We start from the raw sequence: 11,552 nt of genomic DNA, 5'->3' as shown, positions 1-11,552 counted from the left end.
CTCAATCTATTCCTTTGCTAATTGACGCTTCACGTGATCAGCTCTTTCCAGTGACAACAATGAATTCAGTTTTCATAATACTGCCTTTTGGAAAACAATACTTACAAAGTGTAGTATCATTTTATATAAATGTACTTATACTGTTGTTTTAAATAAAAATTCTCCTAATTTGAATCTTTGTAAGAGACAAACTAGTGTGCGGTCCAGGCGTTGCACAGGGTTACCACTTTGATTAAATTGTTTATTTAAGAAATATATTATCATCCATTATATATGTTATGCATAAATGTTAAACATAATGTTACTAATTAACAAAGAGTATAAAAAGCAATTTTTAATACTCTATTGTTTGAGAAATGTTGATTTTATTCCTCTTAATTTTTTTCAAACTGCTTATCTCGTTTTCTTTTTAATTTGTGCGTGTCATTTATGATTATATTTATTTGTATAGATGACATGAATTATTATTAGCGAAAATGGTAAAAAGTTAAATCTTGTATCCTCAACGTCTACTTGTGGCACAATGCTATGATAGGGGAATGACGTGGCAAATAAACGATTTTAGGAACGTTTTTAAAAATATAAGTATAGATAATGATATGGATTACACATTAATTCGATCCTTTTGATCATAAATAAGGGTATCAATCCATTCAAAATAAATAAATAAATAAGGGTATTAACGAAAATGCATACATATGACTATTTAATTTTTTTCATTATTATTATTTTTTTTTAATTGAGGAAACATTCATATGACTATCATGTGCACAATGTATATACTAACTTTGACAATTTTTTTTTAATTTTTTTAATTTTTTTAATTTTTTAACTTTTTAATTTTATTTTATTTTATTTATTTTATTTTATTTTTTTTTTTTTTTTTTTTTTGTGTGTTTAATATCATTATATGAGATGGTATTGCATTATGACAAGGTATATATTAAGTGTTTGGGCTTGGTCCACGTCTTAAGTTCAGTATTGCTCATATGATATATATATCGATCCTCTCATAATGACATATTAATCACTCTAAAGTACAAATTTAGCCTTAATCAGTCTAAGAAAGTACAACTTTATTACTATATGAAAATACATCTGTGAATAATATCCAATGATTAATGATGGGTAACCTTTTCAAATCACTCTATTTCTATACTTTCTCTTACTACTTTCTCTCGCTAGGAAGTAATACATATTTCACTAACTTGAGTATCGGAGGAGCATTCTTATGCCAATTCCTGGGCAGCCTACTCGTTTTGTCCTGCAGGCATACCTCTCGGATACCCTTGTAAGGCGGATTTCAAGTGCACTTAAAATTGGACATCTTGCTCACGCTAAATATCCTTACACACCGAGGAGGACTTGTGTTCCAGAAACATTAAGGGCCTATTCTCTTACGTTGAAATTCAGTTCAGTTCAGTTCAGTTCAGCTCCTCATTTTCTTCTCTTATAAAATATTCATTTTAGTTTAGTTCAGTCCGGTTCACTCAATGAAGTTTTGAAAATTAATAGTGGTTACCGACGTACATTTAAATATATCTATGGTTAGTTAAAACTATGTGGTAATATGTCAATTTAAACTAACACACTCTAATTGAAACAATTAAGGGTCTGTTCACATTTACTTAATTTCAGTTCAGCTCCAATCAGTTCAGTTCAGTTCCAATCAGTTCAGTTCAGCTCTTAATTTCCCTCTCACATAAAATATTTATTTCAGTTCAATTCAGTAAATATGAATAGGCCCTAAGTATAAATAACAAATCAAGGGTCCATAATCAATTTATTGCGTTAAGATACACACTAGCTTAGAATAAGCTGATAACGACCATGTCAAATCCATACATCAAAGTATAGTACCTAAATAATTTAATCGCGACTAACCGCGGATTGCTGAACTTATGTAAGATTGGCCTAATATCATTATTACATTATTATTCTTAAATGACGTGCATTGAAAATGGACTCTTATTGATAAACGGGTTTGGACCACACCCGTTACAATTGTCCACTTCCTACGACAAAGGAGGTTCCACCTAAAAACCATATGGCGATAAGTAGAGTAGCCCCTTAGCCTTGTAGAGTGGATACAACTTTCTTATTTCTTCAATGTGGGATACACATCCCAATACAAACTCTTACTTATAAACGGGTCCGAATCCTCTATCCCACTTATTTGTCCCATTCCATGTCCCATTCGTTTTGATTGGTCCACGTCACCTTAAATATCAATATTAATAATAAAAAAATTTAATAGCAAATTAAATTAAATAAATTTTACATAATTTATATTTTAGTCCTTATCTTTTTTTTTTTTTTTTTTGTTTCTCCTTGAACCTTCAAAAGAACAACAAATGATCCTATCTAGAATGGTACCAGTGTTGTCATCTCTATGAAATTTACTTAACCGAATTCCGAATCCAATAGCTCTAGAATATCTGTTGTAGAAATCATAAGCTATATTCTCTGATGCAAACTCCATCCCTATCATTGGAATGGCTTCATTGGGCAGCTTTGAGTGAATTTCATTCATATTTGGCAGAAAATTATCTTCTTCAACTTTATTATCTTCAAAGTTATTTTTAGAGTTATTAACCACATCATCATTATCATTCAACTGCTCATGCTCCTCAAAAGATAATCTACGACTAGTTTGCAATGACCCAATTTCTTTATCAAAATGACAATTATGTACCACCAAAAATTGCATATTAAAATCAATAAAAATACAATCATCCAAAACCTAAACAACTATATACGCAGTATAATTTTGACAATGATATGGCTTATACTAATAGTAATTATCAATATGCGCTATAATAGCTACCCTATTGACCATAAACAAACAAAACATATGCATATAGTATTTCATAGATACGTAATTCAAAAGGAATAAATTGTCGAAATCGCTTGTCAATACTTCTCGTGGAGTATCCATTAAAGTGAATTGTAGTGCTTTAGTATTTATGGAAGCAATTAGAGAAAGAATAAATTGAGGTAACTTTAAAAAAAATAATTAGGGTTCTTCTAGAGTTATAGAGGTAGTATACAGGAAAAAAATGATGCAATTGAATTAAACGTAATTGTGTAAAGGAAAAACAAAAAAAAAAAAAAAAAAAAAAAAAAAAAAAAAAGATAAGGACTAAAATATAAATTATGTAAAATTTATTTAATTTAATTTGCTATTAAATTTTTTTAATATTAATATTGATATTTAAGGTGACGTGGACCAATCAAAACGAATGGGACATGGAATGGGACAAATAAGTGGGATAGAGGATTCGGACCCCCTATAAACTCATCAACTAATGTGGGACAACACACCACTCACATGTGGGTTTTCTAATGGGCTCAACACTTATCAAGTCTCAAATTTTACGATTTTTTTTCTCTATTTTATCTTAAATTTTTTTTGGTTTTAGTAATTGTGGACTAAGGCCCCGTTCTATTCACCTTAATTTTGCTGAACTAAAATTATTTTTACTGAACTGAAATTATTTTTACTGAACTGAAATTATTTTTGCTGAACTTAAATTATTTTTACTAAACTTAAATTAATTTTACTGAACTGAAATTATTTTTACTGATTTTCTATTATAATTCTTCTTTAAGAAAACTGTATTTTATTGAACTAAACTTATTTTTACTGACTTAAAATTAATTTTATTGAGCTGAAATTAATTTTATTAAACTGAACATATTTTTACTGAATTGAAATAATTTTTACATAATATTATTTTTTTAAGATGAAAGAACAGGGCCTAACTAGAATAATAGATAAATAGACACTTTAGAGTAAAGAAGAGATTAAGATAGATCCCTACCCCAACTTCTCAAGCTCTCTTATAAGTTAAGATTCAAACTAAAACCTATCTTTTAAATTGGTGAGAATAATCTTATCAATTAATATTCACAAAATTGCTAACGTTTGTGATAATAACCTTATTTAGGGCATGTTCATATTTACTGAACTGAGCTGAACTGAATTGAATTGATTGTAGCTGAACTGAACTGAACTGAACTGAATTGAGCTGAAATGAATATTTTATGTGAGAGGGAAATTAAGAGCTGAACTGAACTGAACTGAACCGAACTGATTGGAACTGAACTGAACTGATTGGAGCTGAACTGAACTGAACTGAACTGAACTGAAATTAAGTAAATATGAACAGGCCCTTAGTCATTTAGAGGCTAAGGCTTTGTTGTCGTTGTAGTACGAGTGGTGAAGATTAATTCTACGCCTTTTAGTTGGTGATAATGAACCCAATATCATTTGGTAGAAAGGTTCATATACTACTACAAAGACTAAACCAATAAACTACACGTAATGAATTGCTTCTTTTTTTCTTTGCGTCACTATTGTTTAGGTCATCAAATAGAGATTCTACTCGGTTACTTCCCAACACCAACCACGAAACTTCATTTATTTTATATGTTAAATTAAAAGACTTCTAATTATACATCAGTTGACTGACTTTGCATCCCATACAAAATCTGCTTTAGTACTTCTATAAAACCTCTATACCCTTTCAAATTAATTTAGAACATTTAAACTACAAAATCTATCAACAAACTAAACTTAGATTCACATATCTTCTATTTCCAAATCTTGGTTTTCAATAATAATTTTTTAAATTTCAGTTGATATTCAGTTTTTCTTTTCTGTTCAAATGGCTGCCAAACGGATTGCTTCCGATATCGAAAACGATGATCAACCCAAAGAAAAAAGAATGAAATCCATGCCTTCTTTTGCATCGTACGTAATTTTATTGTCTAAACTTTATGTTTTTTCAAATGATTTTAAATATTTAACGAGACTCAATTTTTATAAGATTGTTTTTTGTTATAATTTTTTGTAAAAATTTAACATATTACGTGTACAAAGCATATTTCAAATTTCCTGTAAAAAAGTATTTTTCAAATATATTTTAATTTTCAATTTAATTTTTTTTGTTGTTCATTTTGTAAAAATTTGTTTATTTTCTAACCTAATCAACTAATTTAATCATTGAACTTAACTATTTTTATTAAAATTAATTTTAATTAATTTGGAAAACCTTATAATTAATTTTTATTTTTATTTATATTTATTTTTATTTTTATTTTTTTTTTGAAATATTTTATGAACCTGATTAAAAGTATTTAAACTATGTTGTTGGTTTTGCAGTGTAATTGGAGAAGTAATGATGGCCAGGTCTTTGCAATCGTTCGTGAAATCATTTGAACCATTGCTTAGACGAGTGGTATGGGTTTTAACCTGGTCCGCTCAACTTTCAAACCAAGTATTCTTTATCACAATAATTATTGCAGGAGTAAAATATCTTTTTTGGGGTCTTTGATTATTCAAGTACTCCAAAATAAAAAGTTGTCTTATACTGTATATTTTTTCTGTAAATTACATTAAAAAAATTTAATTGTCTAATAGTGATAAAATTATTTAGTTTTACTAGCTACATGGTGGCTTGAGTGATTAGTGACAAAACCCAACTTGTTTTCCCTCATATAGTCATATATGATATGAGTTTCTCCGTAAATAAAATTTTGTATCAATTTAGCTAGTACTCCGTACAAATAATTAGTCATATTTTTTTTTAAAAAAAAGTAATAATTACGGAGTATATACCTAAAAATTTTCATTTTTTACTATTTTACTTTCTTTCCTTGCAAATCAAAGTCTGGATTTTACATGGTCACGTTAATAGTACATGTATTTGTGCTAATAATGTAATACCAAATTTAATTTTATTATCTATGAAATTAACAACAAAATTTTGATTACTTCAAAGTTACTATATATATTTTTTAATACTAATACAAAATGTTGTAGAGGGAGTACCTCAAATCTTTTAAATTATATCAAATTGGGTTTTAAAAAATTACTACTTGTAGAGGCAGTAGCTCAAATCTTCCAAACATTATTGCCTCGTATATTTGATTTTTTATATCATTGATGAAATTTATGCTAATTTTTGACTGATTTAATCTTAATTAGGTTAATGAAGAAGTTGAACGTGGCATTCAAAGAACCATGCGTACCATGACTAGGGTTCCTTCATTCAGAATACAAGCACCAGAACCAGCATGCATGAAATTAATGTTTGTAAATAAAGATTTGCCAACAATATTTACATGCAACAAAATAACAGACATTAATGGAGATCCACTCAATGTCATGCTAGTTGAAAAAATAGGTGACCAAATCATACGAAAGGTTCCACAACACCCTATCAAGGTTGAAATTGTAGTAATCGACGGAGATTTCCCGTCCACGGATCGTGATTTATGGACCGTCGACGAGTTTAATCGAAGCATCATAAAGGAAAGATCAGGACGACGTCCACTCATTGCTAAAGAAGTGAATTACACTATAAAACATGGGTGTTGTGTAACGCTAGGCGAAATCGAGTTTACGGACAACTCAAGCTGGATTCGAAGTAGGAAGTTCAAACTTGGTGCAAGAGTGGTTCCTGGAACCTCAAATGATGGTAGAATTCTTGAAGCTTTAACTGAGGCTTTTATTGTCAAAGACCAACGTGGTGAAGGTTAGTTCACTTTTGTTCTTTCTTTGTTTTAATATTTCTTATTATTAATGTGTTTTTATTTAATATTTGGTTGTTTACATTTTTTTTTTTTGGGTAAATGATTAGTACGTTAGTTGTTTACTTTGATACTGCCTATAATATTATTTCATATTGTTCTTCATATTTCAATCTTTCATTTTGTTAATGAACATAAATTTGAGTATATATATCACTTAGCTTTTAGAGTATTTATTAAAATTATAATAAAAAGTTAATATTGCATAAACACATATTGAAATAAATTAATTAAAAAAAAATATCTATAGTTTTTCTTCTGTACTATTGATCGTTTGTTTATTTTTAATACCCAATTTGGTATAATTTAAAAGGTTGAAGCTATATTATTGGCCAAACTATTTAAAAAGGTATAAAGTGATTATTTAAGATAAAGCTATAAAAAGCTACGTAGATAATAGTTAATAACAAGATTAGTTGGAGCACAATTATTGGCTCTAAAGGGATAATATATATGAGCACACTTACATACGAATAATTCACATCTATCACTCATGTTTTGGTGAAAAGGACTCTTGCTTTTGATGAGAATGATGCTCTATTTGTTTGGCATCTTTCGAAAGACTAAGACTAATACTTATCTTAGTAGTCGTCGTTGACCTAATAAAATATTTAGTGAACACTTCTTAGATGTATTATTTTGTGTGGTTCTTGCTATTCTACTTTTACAAATAAAGTCTTATCACTTTAATGAATTGACCCCGTTATGAATAGGATGTTACTCATTAAATAATCTTGGTGTTGTAGAAAATCTTAACTTCTTATGATAATCTATTACAAGTACTTATACTTCATACTCCCTCCGTCCCCAAATTACATTCCTACTTCTAGCATTTATTCATCACATAATAGAGAGAATTAGGAATATAATTTAGGAACGGAGGGAGTATTATTTATACGATTATCATTTTTTTTTTGAATTTGTGTAGAGTTATGCTACTATTAACACATGACAACTATATTTATACGATTATCACATCTATCTTACAACCCCGGAGATCTCTCTCGGACTTTTTGTCCTTAAATTAACACATGACAACTATCTATCTATAATATTATACTAAAGGCGAAACCAGGAATGACACATGTCATCTCCTGGTTAAAAATTTTCCCTCCAAAAGCTTTTTTTTTTTTTTTTGGCCAAAGCTTCTTAGAGAAGTTTTTAATACAAACTATTCAATAGTATTTCACTTCCTATATTATAAATATATTTCGTTTGTACACAATCAAACAAAGATATAATTTTTTTTTTATACAATATTATGCAATAATTGTTTTCTATCTATAACTTTATGACGTAATCCACAATTATTTTTATTAGTCGTGTATATATTATTTTTTTTTTTTGTTTTTTTTTTTTTGTGTTAAGAGAGCAACAAGGGTGGGGGTAAGAATCGATCCCAAGATCTCCTGGAACCGGGAGGGAGCTCTAACCACTTGAGCTATCCCTCACTCGAATTCTCTCTGTTTTATTTAGTGTGATCAATTTTTTTTAATTTTTTTTTGTAATTACAGAAATTTTATCCTATTTTGCAATTAGGTTTAATTTTTTATAATTAAATAATAATGCTAAACTAATGATAAGTAATAAGTTTTAAAAATTACCGTGCATGGCACGGGATTTAACCTAGTATAAGTATATAGATAAGGAGTAAATTACACAATATTCTTAAAAGAAATTATTAAAATAATTTATTAATTTAAACACATTATGCTCCTACATAAAATTTTTAGAAAGTATATTAATATTGCTTGCACTAAAACTTTATGACTTTTATCAATGGAAAGTGTAATTGCTATAATTTTTTTAAATAATTAATTGTGAAAATTATTAACTGCAGTATACAAGAAGCATTATCCACCAATGCTTGAAGATGAAGTATGGCGTCTAGAGAAGATTGGTAAAGACGGGAAATTCCACAAAAGACTTGAACTAGCCGGCATTAAAACTGTGCAAGATTTCTTACAATTATCTGCTATCGACTCAATCAAGCTCAAGAAGGTAATAATCCTATTCACCTCTATACTCTCTTCGTTCAATACTATACCCCTACAAATTTTATAGTCACGATTATAATACAATTAAATTATATGACAACTAGCTATATAAGAACCACAAATATAGGAAATTAATTTTGGCACACCCTTCATTGATTTTGGCATACCGCTCTTCTCACATAGGGGTGTGCCAAAATCAATTAAGGGTGAGCCAAAATCATTTCCCAAAATAGAATCTAACTTAAATTTTTCCAAAAACAAAGGCTAATGATGAATTTAATTATGTGATGTGGTACAGACACTAGGTGGGAAAACAGGAATTTCAGATAGAATGTGGGACTCTATATTGAAGCATGCAAAAACGTGCAACATTGGCAACAAACTTTACATTTATCAAGGATCAAATTTGACCATCACTTTGGATGCTACTTGTAACATTTTTAGCATACACAACATGGATGGGGAATTATACTCCACTTCAGATTTCAGATCTTATGTTAAGGTATGATGAATATTTGTCATTCTAGTTGTATTCTATAATTAACTTTTTCAAAGTTTATTTTATTTTTTATAATAATAATAAATAAAAAAAAAACAAATTTCTTATTGCATTAATATATTACGTAAAAGAATAAGCAAATAGTGTTTTTTAAGCTGCTTGTGAACTTACTACTTAGATTTTAAGAATAATATTGTAAGAATATTATTTGTATGTTGGAATTTCGATTTAATTAATACATTCTTTGACATTTTCAGAATGAGACAATAGAAGAGTTGGTGAAGAACGCGTATAAAAATTGGGCTTCCTTGCAAGAAGTGGACAGACCAGTCAATGAGTCTTTGCAGCATTTTCAAGGTGAGCAATTTTTTTATCTAAGCTCTACTACATTTTTATACGAACTGTTTAAAAAAAAAACATTTTTATACAAAGTACTTGTAAAAATTATTATGCTAATATAAGCACATAACGCGTAAACTTGTACTTCCTCGATTCCTTTTTACTTGACATGTTTCTTTTATCACGCTTGCCAATGTAAAATTTTAACGATCAATAACTTTAATTCTCCATAATTAAAAAATATAAAAGTTATATGTTATGATAGTACTTATTGAGACAAATTCAAAGTGATCCATTATAAATATGTTTTTTTTTACATATTATTCACAAAACACGGTTAAAGGAGAGGTGATGAATAGTGTAAAAGTCAAAGCGGGTCAAGTAAAAAAAAAAACAGGGAAAGTATATATATAAGTCTTCACTTTATCGTAAACCACCCCGAAATTCATCCCTTCTTGGTCATCCACCACAAAACCTACCCTCTCCCGTTCTCCCACCACAATTACCCCCCCTCCCCCCCCCCCCCCCCCCCTTGCCCCAACCTTTAAAATCTATCCCCCTCCTTTTCCCAAACTCCAATTACCACCTCTCCCCTTCCCCCAAGCCCCGAAAACAGCCAACCATGTGATGCGGCGGTAATTCTTTGTGGTGGATCAAAATGGGATGAGTTTCATGGCAGGGGAAAGGGTGGGGGTGGGAATTGTGGTGGGAAGCGGGAGGGAGGTGGTAGTCGTGGCGGGGAACGAGTGGGGATTAGATTGGATTTCGTGGTGGGGGAACGGGAGGGGTGGTTTTTGTGGTGAGGGATCGAAAGGGGAGCAAGATTCACGGTGGGGGAGGGGGGCTTCCGGAGGTGGTAAGGGGGCTGCCGGAGGTGGTGCAAGAGTTTATCTAAGTAATTAAGGTTTAAATACTATTAATTAGACTGCTAATGATGTCATTAAATGATTAAGTAGGCTGATTAGGGAAAAAGGTAGTAGTTACTAAAATTAATCAGTTTTAGGGGTATTAATTTACAAAGGCCTTCTTTTTAAAGCAGTAATTTACAAAATTTTCATCAAAATATTTCTTTGGTAAGTTAGTTCTTTCTTCTTCTTCTTCTTCTTCTTCTTCTTTTTTTAATAATAATAATAATTTCTAAGGTAAGTTTTGAAAACAGTAGACTTTTTATTAATGTTATTCTCATTTCTTATGGATTTTCATCCTTATTTTCTTATATTAAAAGCAGGGAGTAGCAGTCATCAACAATGTTTAATGCCATACGAGACAGTTTGTGGTGGACAAATTTTGGAAATAGAAGGTGGTGATATGATTCAAAACAATCTACCAATGGAATTAATTGGAAATTGGGCTGCATCACCGCAACTTTTGCTCTAAAGAGATAATAATCATAATATATAAAGCTACATGTACATGTAAATATTTTAAATAGTTGTGTTTAGTGTGGTACGTAGTTTATTTACACCAAGTATGTAGCGGAGCTTATTTTATTCACTTTTTTTATTTGCTAATCCATAAACAACACAATGTTTTAGGTTTTTCTCCCCATGTTTCAATGTGAGGAGTTACACTATATACTATATAGGCTATAATGTAATAGATATTACGGTATATCCGTCACAATATATTAGATTGTACAACAATGTATGTATTTTTTTTAAAAAATGGAATAGACCACGGTGATTTCATAAATTGACAATAGTCATTTGATACTTACTATCATCCCTAAAGGGATCTAAATTTTCAATACAACTGTATAGGGTAGCTCTTGATTATCTGCCCAACGCTCCTAGTGCTGCCTAAGCAGTGCGCTCTCATCTTGGCATGGGCGTGTGTCGCTGGGCTAACTCCACTCGACGAGGCATGGGCATGTCTCAAATAGACATAAATGTGCCTCAGGTAAAAACATCAAAATCCAACTTTCTTCCTCTTGAAAACACATTGACACGACCATGCCCTGTGTGACATGGGCGTGTTTGGTTGGGATTTAGCTTCTTTATACTTCAAAATCAAATGTTGGCCTTCAAATTGAATTACAAGCTATGAACAAGATCCATAACTTCGTAAAACCTTCAAATTAACCTCGTTAATGCTTAAATACATCAAAAACAATGAATCTA

At 30.1% G+C, this 11,552-nt stretch overlaps 1 protein-coding gene across 2 annotated transcripts; it reads left to right on the top strand.

Annotated features, from left to right (window-relative positions):
- The first annotated feature begins 4,487 nt into the window (after positions 1–4,487).
- On the top strand, positions 4,488–11,148 carry LOC145598457 (protein SAR DEFICIENT 1-like). Of its 2 annotated transcripts, none has more exons than XM_081654813.1 (7): positions 4,488–4,756; positions 5,168–5,243; positions 5,993–6,542; positions 8,438–8,598; positions 8,893–9,096; positions 9,351–9,450; positions 10,658–11,148. In XM_081654813.1, exons 1-7 carry the CDS (start codon positions 4,671–4,673, stop codon positions 10,807–10,809), a joined length of 1,329 nt encoding a protein of 442 aa, XP_081510939.1. In that variant the 5' UTR covers positions 4,488–4,670; the 3' UTR covers positions 10,810–11,148. The 2 variants fall into 2 exon arrangements, with proteins under 2 accessions (XP_081510939.1, XP_081510941.1); XM_081654815.1 differs by having other exon boundaries at positions 4,493–4,756; positions 10,661–11,148.
- Positions 11,149–11,552: the final 404 nt, after the last annotated feature.

This window comes from Chenopodium album, chromosome 20 (assembly GCF_948465745.1).
Source record: "Chenopodium album chromosome 20, dcCheAlbu1.1, whole genome shotgun sequence".
NCBI lineage: Eukaryota > Viridiplantae > Streptophyta > Magnoliopsida > Caryophyllales > Amaranthaceae > Chenopodium > Chenopodium album.
Note: the sequence above shows the minus strand (reverse complement) of the source record. Positions and strands in the feature narration are given on the sequence as shown.